This window comes from Symphalangus syndactylus, chromosome 17, assembly GCF_028878055.3.
Source record: "Symphalangus syndactylus isolate Jambi chromosome 17, NHGRI_mSymSyn1-v2.1_pri, whole genome shotgun sequence".
Lineage (NCBI taxonomy): Eukaryota > Metazoa > Chordata > Mammalia > Primates > Hylobatidae > Symphalangus > Symphalangus syndactylus.
The window spans coordinates 26,044,742-26,068,547 of NC_072439.2; the positions used below are offsets into that span (position 1 = coordinate 26,044,742).

At 39.2% G+C, this 23,806-nt stretch overlaps 1 protein-coding gene across 2 annotated transcripts in view; it reads right to left on the reverse strand.

Moving 5' to 3' along the window:
- Positions 1–23,806, reverse strand: part of SRGAP1 (SLIT-ROBO Rho GTPase activating protein 1) — a 306,717-nt gene that overhangs the window by 83,335 nt on the left and 199,576 nt on the right. For both annotated transcript variants that reach the window (XM_055249639.2, XM_055249640.2), the window contains exons 5-6: positions 6,890–7,072; positions 6,285–6,413 (exon numbers count right to left, since the gene is read on the reverse strand). In XM_055249639.2, coding sequence (XP_055105614.1) covers positions 6,285–6,413; positions 6,890–7,072 — 312 coding nt within the window. The remainder of the gene's footprint in view (positions 1–6,284; positions 6,414–6,889; positions 7,073–23,806) is intronic.

Here is a 23,806-nt window from a genome sequence, read left to right on the forward strand (position 1 = left end):
CATAGTATTCCATGGTGCATATGTGCCACATTTTCTTTATCCAGTCTAGATTGCAAGACAATCCTAAGCAAAAAGAACAAAGCTGAAGGCATCACACTACCTGACTTCAAACTATACTACAAGGCTACAGTAACCAAAACAGTATGGTACTGGTACCAAAACACATATATAGACCAATGGAACAGTACAGAGCCCTCAGAAATACTGTCACACATCTGCAACCATCTGATCTTTGACAAACCTGACAAAAAAAGCAATGGGGAAAGGATTCCCTATTTAATAAATGGTGTTGGGAAAACTGGCTAGCCATATGCAGAAAACTGAAACTGGACCCCTTCCTTACACCTTATACAAAAATTAACTCGAGATGGATTAAAGACTTAAACATAAGACCTAAAACCACAAAAGCCTTAGAAGAAAACCTAGGCAATACGATTCAGGACATAGGCATGGGCAAAGACTTCATGACTAAAACACCAAAAGCAATGGCAACAAAAGCCAAAACTGACCAATGGGATCTAATTAAACTATCATCAGAGTGAACAGGCAACCTACAGAATGGGAGAAAATTTTTGCAATCTATCCATCTGACAAAGGGCTAAGATCCAGAATCCACAAGTAACTTAAATTTACAAGAAAAAAATCCAAACAACCCCATCAAAAAGTGGGCGAAGGATATGAACAGACACTTCTCAAAAGAAGACATTTATGCAGCCAACAAACATATGAAAAAAAGCTCATCATCACTGGTCATTAGAGAAATGCAAATCAAAATCACAATGGATACCATTTAACGCCAGTTAGGATGGTGATCATTAAAAAGTCAGGAAACAACAGATGCTGGAGAGGATGTGGAGAAATAGGAATTTCCCACTGTTAGTGGGAGTGTAAATTAGTTCAACCATTTTGGAAGACAGTGTGACAATTCCTCAAGGATCTAGAATCAGAAATATCATTTGACCCAGCAATCTCATTACTAGGTATATACCCAAAAGATTATAAATCATTCTACTATAAAGACACATGCACACATATGGTTATTGCAGCACTGTTCACAAAAGCAAAGACTTGGAACCAACCCAAATGCCCATCAATGATAGACTGGATAAAGAAAATGTGGCACATATACACCATGGAATACTATGCAGCCATAAAAAGGATGAGTTTATGTCTTTTGCAGGGACATGGGTGAAGTTGGAAACCATCATTCTCAGCAAACTAACACAAGAACAGAAAACCAAACACTGCATGTTCTCACTCATAAGTGGAAGTTGAACAACGAAAACACATGGACACAGGGAGGGGAACATCACAAACCGGGGCTGGTCGGGAGGGTGGGGGGCTAGGGTAGGGATGGCATTGGGAGAAATACCTAATGTAGATGACAGATTAATGGGTGCAGCAAACCACCATGGCACGTGTGTACCTATGTAACAAACCTGCACGTTCTGCACATGTATCCCAGAACTTAAAGTAAAATAAAAAAAATATTTTTTTAAGCCTTCAAAAAAAAAAAAAAAAAGTTCAGAGCTTTTACATAGTAGTCAAATGGATTTCTTCTGCATAACTACCTCTTTGACCTTCTCTATTTTCCTAACTATGCAGAATTTCACCCTAGAAACCACAAACACATTTTGTGAGAGATAGGCATCTTGCAGGACTGAACCAGATGTCTAAACTTCAGGCAACTTTTACACACGAGTTTTCATATCTGGGTTCCTGAAGGTCCACAGAGAGCTAGCTGACAATTTAACTCTTCTTGTTGTTTTAACAACTGTAACCAAGCATTCAGAAAAAGTTGTTTTGAGTTTTCTCTTGAGCAATGAAAAGATCAAAATGGCACATCTGTGTGATAGGGATGGGAACAACGTAGCAAATAGGAGTGAGTTGCATATGCCTGAGCCAATGAGTAGGCCAAATAATCATCTGCTGCCTAACACATCTCTCACCCATATACCAACGACAATCATTTCCTTCAGAGGAGCTGCTACTATTTTTCCCAGGCTAAAATCTCTGTAAGCAGCGTGAATCAAATAATGAGAGAGGAGAGAGAACGAGCAAACCAAACCCAATTAAATATAGGCCAGATGGTAAATGCTATGGATAAAATAAAGGGTCAAAGGAATAGGGAGAGTTAGGAGAAAGGGTGTTGTCCTTTTATATAAGGCAGCTGAAGTGCAACATAAATGAAAAGAAGCAGTCAGTCCTGCAATGCTCTGGAGGAGTGTTCCAGACAAAAAGTGCAAAGGCCCCAGGTGAGAAAAAGCTTGGTGGTTCTGAACAAAGAAAGCCAATGTACTTGATGTATGGTGACCAAGGGAAAAGTTGCAAGAGATGACACTAAATGCAGGTAGGCACCAGTTCATACAGGTTCTTGGTGAATAGTTTGGATTTTATTCTAAGGACAATGGGAGGTCTCTGGAGAATATGAAATAGGAATTGATATATCTGATTTATGTTTTTCTTTCTCTCTCTTTTTTTTTTTTTGTGGAGTCTCATTCTGTTGTCCAGGCTGGAGTGCAATGGCATGATCTCAGCTCACTGCAACCTCTACCTCCTGGATTCAAGTGATTCTCCTGCCTCATCCTCCCAACTAGCTGGGATTACAGGTGCCTAGTATCATGCCCAGCTAATTTTTGCATTTTTATTAGAGACGGGGTTTCGCTATGTTGGCCAGGCTGGTCTCAAACTCCTGTGATTTATGTTTTTCAATATTCTGGCTGCTTGGGAAGAGAATGGATTTTTGGAACATGTGAGTGTAAGCTTAGGAAGCTATTGCAATAGTGCAGTCAAAGAATGAAGAGGCTTAATTTAGGAAACTGCAAGTACAGCTAGTGAGAAGTGGCAGGGTTTGGGACATTTAGGAGGTAAAGATGACAGGATTTGCTGATGAATTTATATGTGTGGAACAAGAGAACTGGTTTTTAGCGGAAAGTGGCATTATTTTCTGAGGTGTAAAACATGACTAAGAAGAAAGTTGTTATGTGTGTGGAGGACGATGACAGTAGGGCGAATGAATATAAATAGTTGTGTTTTGAGTATTTCACGTGTTCAAGATGCCTGTTAGACATCTGGTTAGGGATGCTCAGTAGTGAGTTGATGTACAAATCTGGAGCCCAGGAAGATGATTAACGCTGGTGGTAAAAATCTAGGAGCCATCAGATGGTACTTAAGCCATGGAAGCAAGAGATCATGCCTCAGGTGGCTCCCAACATTCAGAAGTCCAGCCAAAAAGGGTAAGTGAACACTGGAGACTGAGAAAAGAGAAAGAACAGTCTCTACTGCAGGAGGAAACCAGATTGGTGCAGCTTCCTTTAAGGAAAGGCCCCTGGAACCTCCATCGAAAAGAACTTTAAAAGCCAACTACTTCAGTCATCTAACTCATTTCAGTTTTTAAATACCCTTTCTATCACAAAGGGATAAAACCACGCCTAAATCAGTTTACATGATCGCTACAATATCCTAACCCATTTAACATGATCTCTCCATAATCTTCCTAACAGGAGTTCATGTCTAATGGGGAATACATTACAACAATGGGACAGGTTTTCATGGACAAATCTTAGTACTGTTATATGGGGGAAAAGTCAAACTAAGAAAACTCTGAACTCTGAATAAGTTGCTTTTTAATTAAACACATGTCCCAAGACACAAAAAAGATAAGGCTAAAAGCTTTAACGTAGCTGATTATTCGGAAAAGATAAAAAAGGATGGCAGGCAATGTATGATGTAATCTAATTTCAATCATTCTGCATAAATGGCCAATAAAACACATGTGACAGATAATTTCTATGAAGAAAACTGGCTGGAGTAGGGGATTACTCCTTGGCAATATTCCATAATTATAATAACAAAGATTTATCTTTCACGCTTTCAACCAACCTGCAAATGTTTATAGGGAGAAACTGGAGACCATGAAACTGTACTGAAAGGATGACAAATACTTTATTATTACTGGGCAGGTGCTCTGGGAGAAAGCACGGATAGAATTTTATTGTTGAGGACTGTGTGTGTGTGTGTGTGTGTGTGTGTGTGTATACATGTACTTGTATGTATATAAATTCATTTATAGTTTGTCTCCCAACTCATACATAAAATCAATAAAGGTGAAGCCTTCATTTTATTCACTGCTGGATTCCCATTGTCAGGAATGGTGCTTAGCACCTTGCAGGTATTAAAGAAATACTTTTCTATTCATGGAGAGTTTTTCTTGTATTAAAGTTGGTTTGCATGGGCCGGACGCAGTGGCTCGCCCACGCCTGTAATCCCAGCACTTTGGGAAGCTAAGCCAGGTGGATCATGAGGTCAGGAGTTCGAGACCAGCCTAACCAACATGGTAAATCCCCATCTCTACTAAAAATACAAAAATTAGCTGGGTGTGGTGGCGCATGCCTGTAATTCCAGCTACTCAAGAGGCTGAGGCAGGAGAATCGCTTGAACCTTGGAGGCGGAGGTTGCAGTGAGCCGAGACTGTACCACTGAACTCCAGCCTAGGTGACAGAGTGAGACTCCATCTCAAAAAAAAAAAAAAAAAAAAATTGGTTTGGATTTAGCCAAGTACTCCAATCACTACCAAAATGAACCCTAATCAAAAAGGCAAGAAAGAATATTAGTTCTTTTATATTCCCTATAACTTGGAGAAACCTGACAGATTTAAGTTTGAAAACTGGGGTTATAAAATTCCTTATTTTTACTCAGGAAACTAAGTAAAATCTTTTATTTAGGAAATCTAGGAGCAGTGTAACAGAAAAACTTCCTTTTATTTCATTAGGGTGCTGGAATAAGTAAGTATTTAAAACAACACAAAAAGTTTCTGCATTTAAAATAATCAAGTGATTACTTGAATGAAATATTTTGTAATAAATGAAAAAAGAAAATTTTCCCTGGTTTTATGTATTACTATATGGTTCTATATAAACAAATTATGACATTATAGGATAAAATTGTTTTGAGACGAAAAGAAAAAATTCACATCAGAGGTTGGGTGAGGTGGCTGGCCAGGCACAGTGGCTCAGGCCTGTAATACTAGCTCTTCCAGAGGCTGAGGCAGGTGGATCACTTGAGCTTAGGAGTTCAACACTGGCCTGGGCAACATGGTGAAAGCCCATCTCTACTAAAAATACAAACATTAGCCTGTGAGGTAGCACGTGCCTGTAGTCCCAGATACTCAGGAAGCTGAGGCAAAAGAATCGCTTGAACCCAGGAGGCAGAGGTTGAAGGAAGCCGAGATAGTGCCAGTGCGCTAAAGCCTGGGTGACAGAGTGAGACTCTGGCACAGCTAAATACATGAGACTTAAATTCACCAGAAAAATGAAGTTGTTTTAACCTACTCTATGTTTAAATTATGATGGCTACTATGAGCCATAAAATATTTTATAATAAAACTGTCGAATCCAATCAATACAAAGCAGTATATGAATAAAATTCCAGCAGATAACCCTCTGAACCTCTATGACTTTATCTGTGCTGTTTTTATGGCACTTAATCACTTGTTACCTTTTATTGCAGGCAGTGGCATTTTTGGACATGGGATTTTTGTGTTTCATCTTTGCAGTCTCCTACAGTGTTAGCACAGTGACTGGGCTACTCAGTACATGTTTTCTGAATGAAAGGATAAATTAATAATGTGGAGGGTTAAAGTTGGGGAATAATGGCAGTAAACGCTGCATACATATAATGAATATGTATTAGGAGAGCTCTAAATAAACCTAATTACTGCTTTTTTATATCATATCCTATGAGAGAATGTACAGAGACTTAGTTATATCTATAAATGTCATTTATGTGCACTCTATTTTGCATCCCAGTAATGATCACAACTGTAATAAAGTAATCATCCATTTAATCATTTCTTAAGTCTGTCTTCTCCACTTTAAATCCTAGAGGGTAAGGGCTGCATATGGCTTCTGAGTGCTTCAGCATCTCACAGTAGTGGGGGCCCAATAAATATATTTTTAATTAATGAATGCAGTTAGGGCTGCACCACTGCATAACTTGCAAATGACTGACTGGGCCCTGTTTTAGCTAAGTTTACCAGGCTTCTCATAGCTTCACAGAATCTAACCAGTTATTTTTCATTGGTTTTAGGATACACACTTTTTCACATGCATCTTACAGATGATAGTGTCTTCGTATTATGGATAATTTAAATAAAAGTATTTTTTTCTTTCTGAGTATTAAATAAAATAACAGTCTTAAGAAATGATAGTATTTTCCAATCAATGAAATATGGTTATTGTTAATTTCATTTTAATATGGAAAAGACAAAAACTTCAAGTACTCACATCAATTAAATCAGAAAGATCATGAATATAGTACTTGAAAACTGAGGCATTGGTGGCTTCAAGTGTTAGGAGATATTCGTTCCGTGCCTTAATCGATTTTAGCTTATTTTCTGAATATTTTGCTTGTCTCTGGAATGAAGAAGATCCAGGCATTGGGAAAGAATGCAAAGCCATTTTTAATCAAGACAGAGAAACATACATGAATTTTTATTAACCTTAACAATTTATTCCCCATATACAAATGACCCTCAAAGTCCTTTGCCAAAAGTACATTTTGAATCTGATTTAAATAGCAAACTAAAATTACCCAGCTATGGGGAATAATAACAATGTATTTGGGCTTCAGGCCCATTTGCAATGAAATCTCCTTGTTAATATTCAAGTTCTCCACACTGTGTATTGAATACTTGGCATTTACCACTAAACGATGTCCAGCTGTTATTACATGATTTTTACATTTCCTAAACATTTCTCATTCCCATGGGAGGAAATGCATGTCTTTTCACAATAATTTACAATGTGTGGATATCAGCTATTGCATCAGTGTTCTTAGTATTGTATCCTCAAATGAAGGCAGAAGAGCTCTGCAATCTCTTTTTACTTACTTTTTCTTTCATTTTTTCAATTTTCTTTACAGAGCTTCGCCGTTGGTGTCTCTCCTCTAGTCGAATGTGGAAGACTGGATCACCAGATCTCCCAATTTGCTTTTCCTCTTGTTTTTCGGCCTCTTTCAGCTTGCTCTCTGCACTGATGCTCTCCGCATGATACATATGGTATGTTTTCATCACCTGTGGAAAAGTGACCCAAATCGTTACGTCTGTCTGTAATTTACAGAGTGAATGGAAACCATTTATATGACATGTACGATATACATACCACCTTCCAAATGGCAGAGGGGAAAAGTCAGATTGTCAGTAAAGTAAGTGAATTATGGACTACTGCTTCTACATAAAGCACACAGAAATATGCAAATTCATCTGCCAAGAAAAGGCACTTAGAGGACAGGATTTGATGAAAAAATGATTTATGGAGTCTTATGCATACTTTTCAATGTACTTGAAAAGTTCTCTTAAGCTTAAAAGTATTTCTTTAAAATCTCCTCTACATTATTAATTTGCAGAATAAACCATTTATTCATGGATCGATTTTAGCCCAACCCAAACCCAAATTAGCACAGTCTTTATTAAAGGAATTTTATTGCATAAAATCTATTTGTCAAAGTAAAAAATGTAAATATTAAGGTTCATACATAGTTTTAGTTGAAAAAACATTGTTTTTCTGACCACAAAGTAATACTTTATGTTCAATGTAGAAAACACTTATTTTCTTAAAAAAACAAACAAACAAAAACAAAACAAAACAAAAAAATAGGCTGGGCGTGCTGGCTTATGCCTGTAATCCCAGCACTTTGGGAGCCTGAGGCAGGCAGATCACTTGAGGTCAGGAGTTCGAGACTAGCCTGGCCAACATGGTGAAATCCTCTCTACTAAAAATACAAAAAGTTAGCCAAGAGTGGTGGCACACCTGTAATCCAGCTACTCGGGAGGCTAAGGCAGAAGAATCGCTTGAACCTGGGAGGTGGAGGTTGGAGTGAGCTGAGATTGTGCCACTGTACTCCAGCCTGGGTGACAAAGTGAGACTCCATCTCAAACAGTAATAATAATAATAATAATAATATAAAAGAAAATAAAGAAAATAAAAAGCAATCAAAGATAACCACTGACAAGATTTTAGTATAAAGCCTTCCAGCCTTTTCTCTATGAAAACACGCACACACACACATACACACACATACACACATTTCTTCCTTTAAAAATGCCATATATGCAATACCATTCAGGACATAGGCGTGGGCAAGGACTTCATGCCTAAAACACCAAAAGCAATGGCAACAAAAGCCAAAATCGACAAATGGGATCTCATTAAACTAAAGAGCTTCTGCACAGCAAAAGAAACTATCATCAGAGTGAACAGGCAACCTACACAATGGGAGAAAATTTTTGCAACCTACTCATCTGACAAAGGGCTAATATCCAGAATCTACAATGAACTCAAACAAATTTACAAGAAAAAAACAAACAACCCCATCAAAAAGTGGGCAGAGGACATGAACAGACACTTCTCAAAAGAAGACATTTATGCAGCCAAAAAACACATGAAGAAATGCTCATCATCACTGGCCATGAGAAATGCAAATCAAAACCACAGTGAGATACCATCTCACACCAGTTAGAATGGCCATCATTAAAAAATCAGGAAACAACAGGTGCTGGAGAGGATGTGGAGAAATAGGAACACTTTTACACTGTTGGTGGGACTGTAAACTAGTTCAACCATTGTGGAAGTCGGTGTGGCGATTCCTCAGGGATCTAGAACTAGAAATACCATTTGACCCAGCCATCCCATTACTGGGTATATACCCAAAGGACTATAAATCATGCTGCTATAAAGACACATGCACACGTATGTTTATTGCGGCACTATTCACAATAGCAAAGAGTTGGAACCAACCCAAATGTCCAACAACGATAGACTGGATTAAGAAAATGTGGCACATATACACCATGGAATACTATGCAGCCATAAAAAATGATGAGTTCGTGTCCTTTGTAGGGACATGGATGAAACTGGAAAACATCATTCTCAGTAAACTATCACAAGGACAAAAAACCAAACACCGCATGTTCTCACTCATAGGTGGGAATTGAACAATGAGAACTCATGGACACAGGAAGGGGAACATCACGCTCCGGGGACTGTTGTGGGGTGGGGGGAGGGGGGAGGGACAGCATTAGGAGATACACCTAATGCTAAATGACGAGTTAATGGGTGCAGGAAATCAACATGGCACATGGATACATATGTAACAAACCTGCACATTGTGCACATGTACCCTAAAACCCTAAAGTATAATAAAAAAAAAAAAAATGCCATATATGGCTGGCTACTGTAGTGAGGGGATGGCAGTTAAAACTAAGGGCAGGGCATGGTGGCTTCACGCTTGTAATCCCAGCACATTTTGGGAGGCCAAGGTGGGAGGACTGCTTGAGCCTAACTAAGAGTTTGAGACCCGCCTGAGCAATACAGCGAGACCCTGTCTCTACAAATATAAAAAAATTAGCTGGGCCTGGTGGCATGCACCTGTAGAGCCAGCTACTTGGGAGGCTGGGGCGAGGGGATTGGTTGAGCCCAGAAGGTGGAGGTGGCAGTGAGCTGAGATTGTGCCACTGCACTCCAGCCTGGGAGACAGAGTGAGACCTTGCCTCAAAAAAAAATAAAAATAAAAAAATAAAAAAAATAAAAAAAAATAAATAAAATAAAATGCCATATATGATTTCTCTCCTTAAAAAACTGAGATCATCCTATATTTGTAATTTTTAGATTACAATGTCCTTTGCCACTTATATATCAGCACATTTTCCTATATCATTAAATATTCTTCTAAACATAATTTTAAGTGCTACATAGTATTTGTCTATACGACTGTGCCATAACTTAATTCCCCATTGTTAAAAACTAGGATATTTCAACTATTTGCTTTATAAAGTTGTGTTAAAAACCTTTGATATATATCTAATTTCTTCTCTTAGAAATGATATATGTAATTTGAATTTTAATAAATTTAGGAATATATAGAACATAACAATTTCACGATGTATTAAAATTTATAGAATGAATCCTCAATTATTACACATTTTGGTTATATTATTGTTACAAAAAATGTTTGTGTACAAAATTGTGTCATATTTCCTAGGACAAATTTTCAGAAATAGAATTGCAGCGTTAGAGAATATGCACATTTTTGAGACTTAGTAATATATTGCCAATTTTATACTCAGCTAATTAAAATAAACTGATCTATTGTGTTATCTCTGAAAGTATTTCAGACAACATAGGTGCTTAATAAATATTTTCTTAAATAATAAACAAGCTATTCTTTTTTTATAATAGTATCTATAAATCGGTATGTAATCTCTGTATTCTTAGGTACAGGAGAGTAACAGTCACAGATTTCAGAGCCACAGATTTTACCTGAAAATCATAATTTTTCCAATATAATTTCAGTATGCTTTCATATGTCAGACATCTGGGTGAATTCGAAAACCTGTGTATTTTGAGCACAATTATGCTCCTTAAAAGAAACAACACATGTAAGGTGTGATGACTCCAATGCAAAGGATGTATCAAGGAGCACAACTGAACTCGGCACCCAGTGCTAAGCATTTGTGGAAGTGCTTTCTTATAAATTATGTCAAATTCTCATCCCCAGAAGACAGACTTTATTTCATATGCAAATAACCACGTTACTCAGAGCCAATTTTATAACTAAGGTCTAAGAAGTTGAGAATAATGCAATGTTTTCAAGTAATGAATTTGATTTTTCTCATTTCAAGAGATGAGTTTTTAAATAGTTTGAGACCTGGAAGCATCAATGGAATAAATATATTTATTTAGGTTAATCCATATGAAATTGCTGTTTCTGTAGCTTATTAAAAAGGTGGAAAATCAGCATTTTCTTATGGTTCAACTTAACACATGTTCTCAAGGTGACTATTTTGAAGAGTAAAACATGGGGTTAACGAAGAATCTTTACTTATTTTCATAAAATCTGATGATGGCTTTCCTTAAAAATGTAAGCTGGTAAATCAAGTCATGCATTACAGAGCCAGAACAAAGTAAGGGCTAAACCATAAAGCACTGGCAGCTTTTTCTGAGCCGTGTGTAAGTGGAAAGTTGTCTGTTTTTAGTAATTATTGAACCTGTCTGGGAGAAGTTTGGTTGGCTACTCCAGTTTAAAAGCAAAATAAAATAGCAGTAGGAAGCAGCTGAGCAGCTGGGAAATGAAAAGGGAGTCACCCTGCAGCTGGGCAAACAGCAAGAGGTCAACGAATCTACACACACCTTGCATTTCTTTCTAGGCTTGGCTCTGTTATTCCCTGCCTGAAGCAAACCCACATACTATTATATTTGGGCCTTGGTTCCAGTTACATCTTAAAATGAGAGGGTGTACACACACACACACACACACACACACACACACTTGGTTCCAGTTACATCTTAAAATGAGAGGGTGTACACACACACACACACACACACACACACACACACACGAGTTGCTCAGCTGTCTGTATTCTTGCTAATAGGAGTGAGGAAATGAGAACGTGACTCTCATTACACTTGGATGAAAAGGCACCTCAGGCCACTCCGAGTATCTGAGAAATATTTCTTTTAAATATATTATCGCAAAGAAAAAATCTGAACTTCTGACTCTTGCTTGACTTAGACACTGAGGACTAGTATAAACAGGTAGTTTGCACAAACTAAGCCTAAGAGAAAGGATACTGCGCTGACTGCCAGCAGGGTGTTCCTTACTGACTAGTGTGGGTTAAAAGGAAAACATTTGAGTCTGACCTAACGCTGGAAAGAAAAGAGTGTATCTCATCATACTGTGGTTCAGCACAATAGCTGAGTATTCTCTACCTATTTCAGTGGAATTTCCGGAAAGCAAATGTCTTTGTTGAGTTTTCCAATTTGACTTAGGGTTTCCACTATTCACTAAAATGTTAACAGTTACAATTAATGAATTTTAAAAGTTGGGGAGATACATGCTAAAAGCTTTTTCCGAGAACTCTAATTGCAGATAATGAATGCAGGTACAAACTGCATTATTTAAAATGTAAGCTGTTGACAGAAGTCAAATGTATTTTGTATTTAAAATAGCAGACAGTTCTCTTTCTTTTTCAGAGAAGTAAAGGAAAGCTTTTATTTTTTACAGGTGCATTTTGAATACATACTGCAAAGAAAATAACAGCTTCTCCACCAGCTTAATGCAAACACAAGCCTTCGCATACCAAATGACCTGACAGGCATATAGCCATGTAAATGTACTCCCATAGCATATTTTCCTGTTTGAATTCTTCTCTACTAAAACTTCATGCATAATTTTCCATTCAATACACATAATTTATCTTTCTTGCTCCATTTTTCCTCAACTGCTGAAAAAACAGTCAAGTAGAAAATGACCCACATCATGAATTTCCTTAGAAGATTGGGATATCCTATATGATAACTTGCACAGAAGTTAATATTTTTTTTCTTATTGACATGCCCATATCATGTATCTGACACTACTCTTATAGTTTAAGTCAAAATAATAAGGGCCCTTAAAATGCCCTTAAAAATACCTGTAGCAAATTTAATACTTCATGTTAAGAAATCACTATATATCTGAAAACTATATGTGTTGGAGAAGATCAACAGATTAATGCTATAGTTTCTACTTTTTGACTACTGGCTCAAAAGTTAGAAGACATGGATCCCAGGAATGGATCTACAATTACTAGGTGTGGGGAAATTATTTAATGCCTCTGATTACTTTACAAAGTTGTCATGGATGCCAAATTGTGTGTCCCTGTGTGTTTTTTTTTAATTTAAATTTTATTGAGTATTTACTACATATATGTATACAATATATACAGATATGTACATATATATAATTTACTTTAGCAAGCATTATATAATGCTCACTATGTGCTAGACATAGTTTTCAGCATTTTACAAATAACATATTTCATCCTTCTAGAAACTCTAATGAAATAGGTACTTTTATTCTTCCCTTTATGTTGATGAAAAAACTGAGGCATAGAAAGGTTATGTAACTTGTCCAAGGTCACAGAGCTGGTAGAGCAATGGTGGGAACCCAGACAGCCTGGCTTCAGATGAGGTGTTTTGGACTGCTATGCCACAACCTTTGGAAAGTCTAAAGTATCATACAATTGGAAGGCCTCTTTATCTAAGGCATACAGTCACTCTTAGTTATATGTAGGAATAGAGGAAAAGAGGGGATGAATGATATTTATGTATTCAACATGTGCTTGGTGCTTACCACTCATAACCCGCTGATGGGTGTGAAAAGAAATACTTGGTTTCCATCTTCTAAGAGTTTAAAATTTTGGAGGCTAAAAAATGGGCCTTCGATATTCTGATGGGCACAGCTGAAGGGAGGGCATCCAGGCTAGAAAGATGGTACAAGCAAAGTTCTAATAAGGCAGGGATGTGGGAAAGTGCACAGGTGAGGTGGGCATGAGCAGACCAAGATGGCAGAGAAGGGGTCCAGGGAAGAACTTGGAAAGTAGATGGTTGGGTAACAAGCTGAAGGATAGGATAAGTTGGCATGGGCCAAAGAGTCTTGAAACCCCCACTAAGAAGGGCATAATGTATTCTATAGGTGTTGGTGAATTCACAGTGTTGCAGATAGTATGGTCAAAGCAGTGTCTTAGTAATAATTTGGTGGAGATATGCAGGATGGCTTGGGGTGACTTCATTTAGTATGGAGGAAGAGGGAATGGACAATAAGAATCCACGATGACAGTTATAGGGCCTTTTCCCTGTTACCATTCTCTTCGACCGTTTCTTAAACTTGACATGATTCCCTCTACCATGGAGTTCAATGCTATCAGACTGGTCCCAACACCCATCCAAGCAGCAATTTGTGTACCACTCTGAGTCAGTCACTCATGTCTCCCTCCCCAGAATTTATACGTTCCTGCCTCTGTAGCTTCTCCCAAGCAAGTCCCTGCGCTGCTGTCCCCCAGCACCTCCTCCTTTTGACATTTGACTCATTCTCCATGGCAAGCTTAAATCTCACCTATGGCTAAGTGTTCCCTGGCTTCTCAGCCAGAAGGATCTTATTCTTCTGACTGCCAAGACAAGTATCGTCTTTCAAGACAGCTCTTCATTCAGAGTCTTCAGCACACAGCACTTTAGCTATATGTCACAGATCTCTGTGTACCACCCAGATTGTGGACTGTCCTGTAAGAAGAGCCAGGGTACCAGTCATGTTTATGTACCTTCAGATTCTTAAAACTGTCTCATATACAGTATGAGTAAAATAGGTGAGAATCAAATGAAGGATAAGAACCCATTTTATAGTAAGCTTGTCCATCCATTTATTCATTTAACAAATATTTATTAAACATCTACAATGCGCCTGGCATTGTTCTTTTCTATTCTCAGCTTCCAAAATGGCACCAGCAATAAATACCTGGGATTGGACTAATGCGATGACAAATATTTCTAAGTCATTTGTGAAATATGGTTAGTGTTGGAATTTATGGCCTCTCAGAAAAGAAATGATGTGGTGGTTTGGCAGGGAAGGGAGATGAAAAACAGTATGTTAGTGACAATATTTCCTAACTCTATATAGCCTGCTGCTTCACTAAATCCATTAATCACTAAAAGCTCTTCTGAGAAAATACACTCTTTGGATTTCTTATCAACTACCTAAGATAAAGATCTATTTTCTACAATCAATACAGAAGAGGACTCTAACTGTAGCTGAATTTCTGCAAGTGCCAGACTAACCAAACCACAGGGGTAGTACCACAGCCTTGGAAGCTCAAGCCCATTGTTTCCCAGGAAACTCTCAGGTGCATGGGGAAAGCCACCAGGGCCACCTTCAGCTGAATCCCAGGAACCTAACACAGCCACAGTACCTCCCTCCAGGTTATGGCCTCTCTTTGGGCAAGCTGTCTCTCTGGCGGCTTGAGACAGTGGTAGTGGGCAGGAATTCCCTCAAAAAGAGCACTCAGGACACTGTGTGCCATGATCTTTACATCTGCAATTTCCAGACTTCTTGCTCTTTAGTATACCTGGCCAAACCTGCTGATGAACACAGACTCTGGAACCAGGAAGACCTGGATATGAGTTCCAGTGCCATCAATTCTTAAGTGGGCAAGTTTCCTAATGTCCCTGAGCTCCAGTTCCTTCGAGGTAAAATGAGGATGAAATGACAGAATGTAAGCACACAGCACGGTGGGTAGTTATGATTCTTGACAGTGTCTAAGGTATGATGTAGAAGTAACAGTGCAGGCTTTGGGCCTTCATATCCAGACTCTAAGCAGATACGTGCAGGCCACTGTCTCCCAAAGGCAAAGCAGCAGAGAGAACTGAGGTACAGTAAAAGCAGACCAACAGATGCCTTTTTGCTATTTCATGTTGAGAGCTGGGCTAGCCCAGACCTCATAAAAACTAAAACAATGTATCAATGAGGACGGCCTTGGAGGTGACTGCAAAGACACTTACACATTTATAAAACACTCTTGAATTCACACTTTGGAAATGCTTTTGGCCTGTCTACACACACCTCTTATAATTAGCGCCTTTTTCAATGTATGGTGACAGTTACTCTAAAATCAGGTAGACATTAGCTCAGGTATCAGGGTGCAATGTATACTGATTTATTTATTCATCCACAAAACAGCTACTGAGTGTCTGAATACCAGATACTGTGCTAGGCCTTGAGACTAGAGATGAAAGACATAATCTCTCCCCAGTAGGGGTGACACAAAGGCCAGCCTACTCCTACTGCACTACAAATAGGAAGTGGATATATGCAGAGGTGGGAGAGGGGCAGTTGCTGGACTTCAGGGTAGGCTGAGTGAGAATTAGGTAGAGAAAAATTCCCAGGCTTCTTTGTAATCAGCTTATATTTAAGTCTGGAAGCCCATTTAGGGAGAGAAAAAAATGGATAATATATTTCATTTATATAAAGGATATAAAGGCATGAGAAGCCAGCCCTTAACATATACCTACAACGGATGTCTCTGTTTCTCAGTTCCCATCCCATCCCCCACCTCCCACTTAAGGCCTGCAAGTGAAACCAGAAAGTTTTTTTTTTTTTTTTTTTCTTGTTCCCAGCATTAGGGCTGAAAGAGTTGCTGATCCCTGAGGGCATGACTGCTCAGCAGGACTGTTACAATGATAAACTTTCACAAACCCACCTTCTCTCCCTGGGCCAATGTGGCTCTTCATAAATCAGTGAAAGCAAAGTTTACAAAACTTTAATTACGCTTGCAAAGTAGCATTTATAGGACAATTCAGTTTGAGTAGTAGCATACTCATGGTTAAGAGCTCATACTCATGAGACGGACTGCCTGGGTTCAAATCCTGCCTCTGCCCTTACTTGCTGTGAGGTCTTTGGCAAGTAACCTAACCTTTCTGTGCCTCAATTTCCTTACTGTAAAATCAGAATTACAATATTACTCACTACCTAAGGTGGTGGGGAGGATAAAATGTGTTAACACATACGAAGAGCACAGAAGAAAGAGGCTGACATATAAGTGCACAGTAAATGTCAGCTATTGATATTTGAAAAGAATGCCATTAAATAATTCATTTTAATAGCAGGTCATAATTTTTCCATGATTGGAGGGATTGTTGTTTCTAATAGAGGTAAAAGGAAGAAAATCAGCAATATTTCCATTTATATACTACTCTGCTTTTGCACTGCTATAGAGAACCACCTGAGACTGGGTAATTTAGAAAGGATTGATTGACTCACAGTTCTGCAGGCTGTATAGGAAGCATGGCTGGGGAGGCTTCAGGAAACTTACAATCATGGTGGAAGGTGAAGGGGAAGCAGGCATGTCTTATGTGTCCAGAGAAGGAGGAAGAGGGCAAAGGGGGAGGTGCTACACACTTTTAAACAGCCAGATCTTGTGAGAACTCTATCATGAGACAGCACGAGCAGGATGGTGCTAAACCATCAGAAATCACCCCCATGATCCAATCACCTCCCACCAGGTCCCACCTCCAACACCGGGTATTACAATTCCACATGAGATTTGGGTGGAGACACAGAGCGAAACCGTATCAGTGAATATGTTAAGAATTTTAGCAAAGCTCTTTATTTATGTATTTACTGAGACAGAGTCTCACTCTGTTACCACGCTGGAGTGCAGTGGTGTGATCTCGGCTCATTACAACCTCCACCACCCCCTCACACCGGGTTCAAGCAATTCTCCTGCCTCAGCCTCCTGAGTAGCTGGGATTACAGGTGCCCGCCACTGTGAGTGGCTAATTCTTGTATTTTTAGTAGAGACGGGGTTTCACCATCTTGGTCAGGCTGGTCTTGAACTCCTGACCTCATGATCCACCTGCTATGGCCTCCCAAAGTGCTGGGATTACAGGCGTGAGCCATCGCACCCAGTCTTATTTATTTATTTATTTATTTATTTATTTATTTATTTGAGATGGAGTCTCGCTCTGTAACCCACGCTGGAGTGTAATGGCATGAGCTCAGCTCACTGCAACCTCCACCTCCCGGGTTCAAGCGATTCTCCTGCCTCACCCTCCAGAGTAGCTGGGATAACAGGCATTTGCCACCATGCTGGGCTAATTTTTGTATTTTTAGTAGAGATGGGGTTTCACCATGTTGACCAGGCTGGTCTTAACTCCTGACCTCAGGTGATCCGCCCCCGCCACAGCCTCCCAAAGTGCTTGGATTACAGGCATGCGCCACCACACCTGGCCATAAAACTCTTTAGAATGAGCAAATAGACCAAGGTGAACAATTAAATAGCATGAGATACGGTCTTTATGGCAAGTTTATCAAAGGAAATTTGAGATACATTGTGACTCCATTGAAATGAAATCAGCATAACAGTCTGAATTTGTCATCAAATTATATTTATAATCCAAACAAATGCTCTGAACAAAAGGCACTGTCTGGGACTCTGCACCCTGCTAGCTAGGGACTGCCAAGGAACCAAATGACAGGGCAAACGAGATGCAGAGACTAAGTAAAATAAAGGGAAAAATAGAGAACACATATGCAAAGGGAGGAAATAAAGCTAAGAAAAATCACAGAAATAATCAGCTTCTGTTCATTGTAGTGTTAACACTTTTGTTTCAGGAGTAATCATACAAAGCAGCATTTTTTTTCTTTTTTGGGGATTTAAAAAAATATTTTTATTTGTAATTGACATACAAAATTGTACATATTTATGCTGTACAGTGTGATGTATGCATACTTTGTATAATGATAAAAAATGACTAAAAAAGGTAATGTAGATAAAATGATGCAAAAATAACATTTATATTATATGAAAATACATACATTGCTAAAAAGTAAAAGCACTGATACTCATACATTTAGATGGGTCAAATAGTGCAGCAGAAAATTCACAGACAGGCTAAAGAAATGTTTGAAATGTGCTCAAGATCAATAGTAAGTGAAGAAACATGAGGCAGAATTTTTTTTTTTTGCTTTGAAAGCTCATGTCACTTGTTTGTAATAGGAAATCACGTCATCCAGAATTTAGAAAATGACTGTGAGGGCTTGTTGTCAGTTGTCGAGGGGAGGAGTGGGTGACTTATGTGCAGAGCTAGGTCTGTGGCTCTGGTCAGGGCACTGCCTTGGGTCACTCTGTGCTGGCCCAGGCCTGCTCCATGCCTGGCTGCTGGATAAACCAGTTCTCTTCTGATCCACAAAGCAATACAATGGTGGGGCAAACTCAGGATCTCTCTCAGCCCGGAGATCTGACGGATGAGGCAGAGTTTTTAACTATTTGTAAAAAAAAAATGGAAGTATCTCATACTGCCATTGACACAGCCAGGTGGGAGGGGGGTCACTGGAGAAATGCCAACTGGCCTGCCCATGGGGTGGAGCCTCGGGAAGTTTCGGCCCTTTGCAGTGGGAAGGAGCTGGTGCCTCCTCTTCCTGTGTAGAACCTGAGATTCAGTCTTCCAGTGGGAGAAGCACTGGAGCATGGGACACTGTCCCAGGGAGAGTTCTGTTTCCCCCTTTTCTTCCTTTTCACCAAATAAAACCCTGTCTTACTCACCATTCAAATTGTCTGTGAGCCTAAATTTTCATGGCCATGGGACAAAGAACCGTCTTTAGTTGAACTAAGGAAAAGTCCTGCAACACCATAGCATACTGAGATTTTGCCCCTAGTAAATTTACAGAGTAGCATTTTTAATGGAAAGGTCTATGAACAACGAACCTGGATTTTGGTCCTGGCTTTGCTGCAAAATAACTCTGTAAACTCAAGCCTTTCTGACCCTCATCTATTAGAGATGACAACATGAGGTCTCTCTACAGCATCAAAATTAGGGAGACAATCAAATCTAACTTTATACCTCAGGTACTTTGAAAAGTGTGGGATGAAAGACAAAGTACAAAGTAGAGGCGTGATCACAGAAGGAAAAATTGATCGCATAACTTCTGGGTGCGGAAGGCTTCCTTTCAAGAGAATTTTAATATATCCTTTAAAAGGAGAATATCTGATGAAGCTCAGAGGAAATAGTGTAGGATGACATTTAGGAGTAGTATATGAAAACAGTGTCCTTACTGTTATTCCAGTTTTTATTTTCTGATGGAGCCTTCAGTCTCCCATGCAGAGACTGTGTGACTCTAAGGCAAGGTTTATGTAACTCCTACAAAGGAGGTGGTTGGTTTATGTGCCCTCTTGGGTCTTTTCTAACTCTAAAATTCTATTGACATTGAATCCATGATTTCAAATTTTTATCTCATAATAACTAAATTCTGTAAGAATTTATTATTGGGGAAACATATATAACATACTTCTCAGTGTCAAGGTAGATGGCAGCTAATTTTTTTTTTTTTTTTTTTGAGACAGAGTCTTGCTCTGTGCAGTGGTGTGATCTCGGCTCACTGCAACCTCCTTCTCCCAGGCTCAAGTGATTCTCCTGACTCAACCTCCCAGGTAGCTGGGATTACAGGTGTCTGCCACCACACCCGGCTAATTTTTGTATTTTTAGTAGAGACAGGATTTCACCATGTTGGCCAGGCTGGTCTTGGACTCCTGACCTCAAGTGATCCATCCACCTTGGCCTCCCAAAGTGCTGGGATTACAGGCATGAGCCACCGTGCCCAGCCGGCAGATAAATTTTAACCAAAAGAAAAAGCCAGTGTAATAACAAATTATACTAATTATCTCCTTCTGGTTCTGTTGACTTGAGACAGCAAGGAGTCCACCGTGCTATGCCAGGGATATAAGATTCCTCCTGGAATTCTCCATGGGCTCCGAGGCCATAACTCATCTGCTTTGCTGAACAGAAATTACATCTAGAAATGAACAATGCCCCTATAGTCTATCTAGCACACTGTTAAATTGATGAACCTTATACAGGGATATCTATTACTCTAGTGACTTTAATTAGCTCCCAAACTGATTATTGATCAATCATCAAGTGTTCATTAAGGAGGAAAACCCAGGAGCTATTTGGTAGGTGTGGGCTGACATACTTACAGATATGCTACATGCTTCTATTTTTGATGGTTACATTTCAGTTAAATCAGGGCATTAGTCATCTTTTCCAAAATGCTAAATTTAACCATGATTTTTAAATGTTAACATAAATTACAATTAGTTTCATAAGATTTTGGTACTTTAATAAAACTAATGAAAAAGGATCAACTTACCCTAAAGAAGATAAATTGTTTTATGCCTTATTAAAAAGAAAATGTTTCTATTTGTAATGAAAGTAAAGTGTACTTATAAATCTTAATCTGCACTTGCTCTTTCCAGCAGTTATTGGAGGCAGGTTCTACTTTAAGTCTTTGAGTCATAGGTGGGGTTATTGGTTTTGTTTATCTCTAAGGAACTCTTGATCAACATTCATATTCAGGCAAAAGTTTCTCAAGCCCTCTACTATGTACAACAAATAGGCCTTGTCTTATTTGACTTAATGTTCTATTGCTAGAAATCCAATTATGTTTTCTTCTTTATTGATTTATGCTGGTTCATTAGTTCATAATTTTTTATAAACATAATTATCAATTTGGTGTTATACTACAGTATCTGCCCACTTCACAATTATCAGAGATTTTGACATGAAATAAATGCTATTTTATCCAATAAATTCTAATTTAGCAAAAGATTATTTTCCTTTCTTTTCTCTCAAGTACTCATTGTAGTGGGGTAAAGAGAGAATGGTAAGGAAATAGGATTTTAAGAAATCTCAGTTTAATGCTTTATTTATTTATTTATTTATTCATTTATTTATTTTTTGAGATGGAGTCTTGCTCTATTGCCCAGGATGGAGTGCAGCGCCAAGATCTCGGTTCACTGTAACCTCCACCTCCTGGGTTCAGGTGATTCTCCTGCCTCAGCCTCCCTAGTAGCTGGGGATTACAGGCACGTGCCACCACGCCTGGCTAATTTTTGTATTTTTAGTCGAGACGGGGTTTCATCATGTTGGCCAGGCTGGTCTCGAACTCCTGACCTCAAGTGATCTGCCTGCCTTGGACTTCCAAAGTGCTGGGATTACAGGCGTGAGCCACTGCCCCCGGCCTGCTTCATTTATTTTTACATCAATGATTTGCTAACACTCTTGCAATATTAGAGTGTATGGAGTTCCCCGCAGAGGCAATGTTTCACACATCTGTGCTTTCCCTCACACACTCTCCTCTTTTTGGAATGCTTTTCCCATCCATCCTTTATCACTAAATTCAGGTGTCAGCTTTTTCAGGAAGTCTCCTGAGTGGTTCCATGCTTGCCCAGAGCCATAGAGATCTCTATGTAGTCTGGTGCCCAACACTGTACATGGACATATCTCACCAGTCTAGCTCCCTGATCACAGGGCTGTGTGTTACTCGGCCATGCTCAGGACTTACATATTTGTAGAAAGAACCCATCCCCAGCCATTCGGTGTTTAAGACTTGGATGCAATAAAAATAATCCTATAACAATGTCAGAGCAGAAGCAACAATGCTTCTAGTACTTTCCATTTATCTGATTTAGAGACACGACACAAATTCTGAGATTTCGGACAAATGGGGAGTAACTGCATTCCACAAATTCTAAGACCTTAAAGTCACAGATCCTCTCTCCGTACTTGCTGGCAGCGACCCAGAAAGAAGAGAGGAGCACTGTCCTAAAAGACAGCCCATTCCGTTTCTGAACCGCTCTAATGGTTCATCCCAGGAATCAGAATGCTTGGGTTCAAATAATAGTTTTGCCTTATACCATGTTCCTGGGTTTACTCACCTCTAAACTGGGAATAAGAGTATTACCTGTAAGGTTGGAAAAATGAATACAAAAAACAAATAAATGAATAAATGAATGCATGTCAAGCCCTTGCAGTGATCACTGGTACACAGTGAATGCTTCAAGAATGCAACACAAGTAATAAAGTACCCCACTCTTCTATCACATCTGCTATGGTCTGAACGTTTGTGTCCACCACAACGTCATATGTTGAAATCCTAACTCCCCAAGGTGATGACGGGATTGGGGGGACATAACCAGGGTGATCAGTCATGGGAGCGGAGCACTCATGAATGCAACTAGTATACTTATAAAAGAGGTGTGAGAGAGACCTCTTGTTCCTTCAACCATGTGAGGGCACAGCAAGAAGGTGTCTATGAGCCACAAAGGGGTTTCACCAGATACTGAATCTGCTGCTGCCTTGATCTTGGATGTCCCAGCTCTAGAACTGGAAAATAAATTTCTGTTGTTTATAAGCCACCCAGTTTGTGGTATTTTGTTATAGCAGCCAGAACAAACTAAGAAAATCTTTTCAGCCCACAATAGCTATAGCCTATCCAGTGCTCACTTGTTTATTCTCACACACCTGAGAGGCCGGGGAGCCCAGGGATCGTCTTTGTTTTATGGGTCAAAGCAACTGAGCTGCAAAGAGACTTAATCATGCCCAACAAATCAACAGAGAAAGTCGGTGATAGAGAAGGTCATTCAGAAAGTTATTTCAAAGGCGGTTTTCATACAATGTCTTCAGAGGCACTGAAATACAAGTTTAATCTACTGAAAGAAATATCCAAGAGTCTGCACATGGAATAGATATTAACCAGGGCCACGGTGGCAGCAGGAGCTAAGCAATAGCCTTTGGTGGCAAAGGAAAAGTTTCAAGTAGTTGGCAGTGTTGAAGGGGAAAGCACATGCATAATGAAAGGCCACCAAATTTACTAGAATTTCAAAGTCACCTGCAACTTTAAATATTTAGTTCTCAGGGAAATGTTTCACATGGCTTCAACATTACATGTGTGTATTAGACCTCTATATTACAAGGTTTAGTATATGAAATATTTACACCGAGGACCCAAGATACTTCAGAATCTTGAAATCATTAAAGACCCACACCTTTAGAATTGCAGCATCAACTAAAATGGAAAGGCTGCTATGGAATCCTTTTCTTTTAATGAAAAGTGGTTCAGAAATTGACACATATATTCTATGCCTCAGATTCAATACATCTCACTCCTTTTATTGGAACAATAGAAAAAAAAAGAGAAATAAGAGGCCTTTGTTAATCTGTGCAAGAGAGCTTTTTGAGTTTGCAAACTGCTTTTGACTTGATGTCTAACCATTTTTTTTGCTGTCTATGTTCTTTGCAATCTCGTTTTAGTAGCTGTTCCGAAATCATTCAACTTCTGATTTTCCCCCTTTCCTTAGATAGGGCTCCAGAGCGAGATTCTATGAATGTACCTTGTGCTTTTTCCCAACTCTGTGCCTTGGCTCTCACTGCTCCTTTTCCTCAGATGCCTTTCCCCCGTTTCATCTCTCCTCTTACTGAAATCCTGGCTATCTACTCAAGTCCATTTTTAGACCTTTTCCTCTCTGCAATTTTCTCAGTCCTCAACATGGACCGCTGTCTTTGGATCTCCAAAGCCCTCTGCCTGAATCTATCTGTGGGTACATAATAGTCTGTGTTATGTACCCACACTATATTCACCAGTAAAAAGGGAGTACAGCATG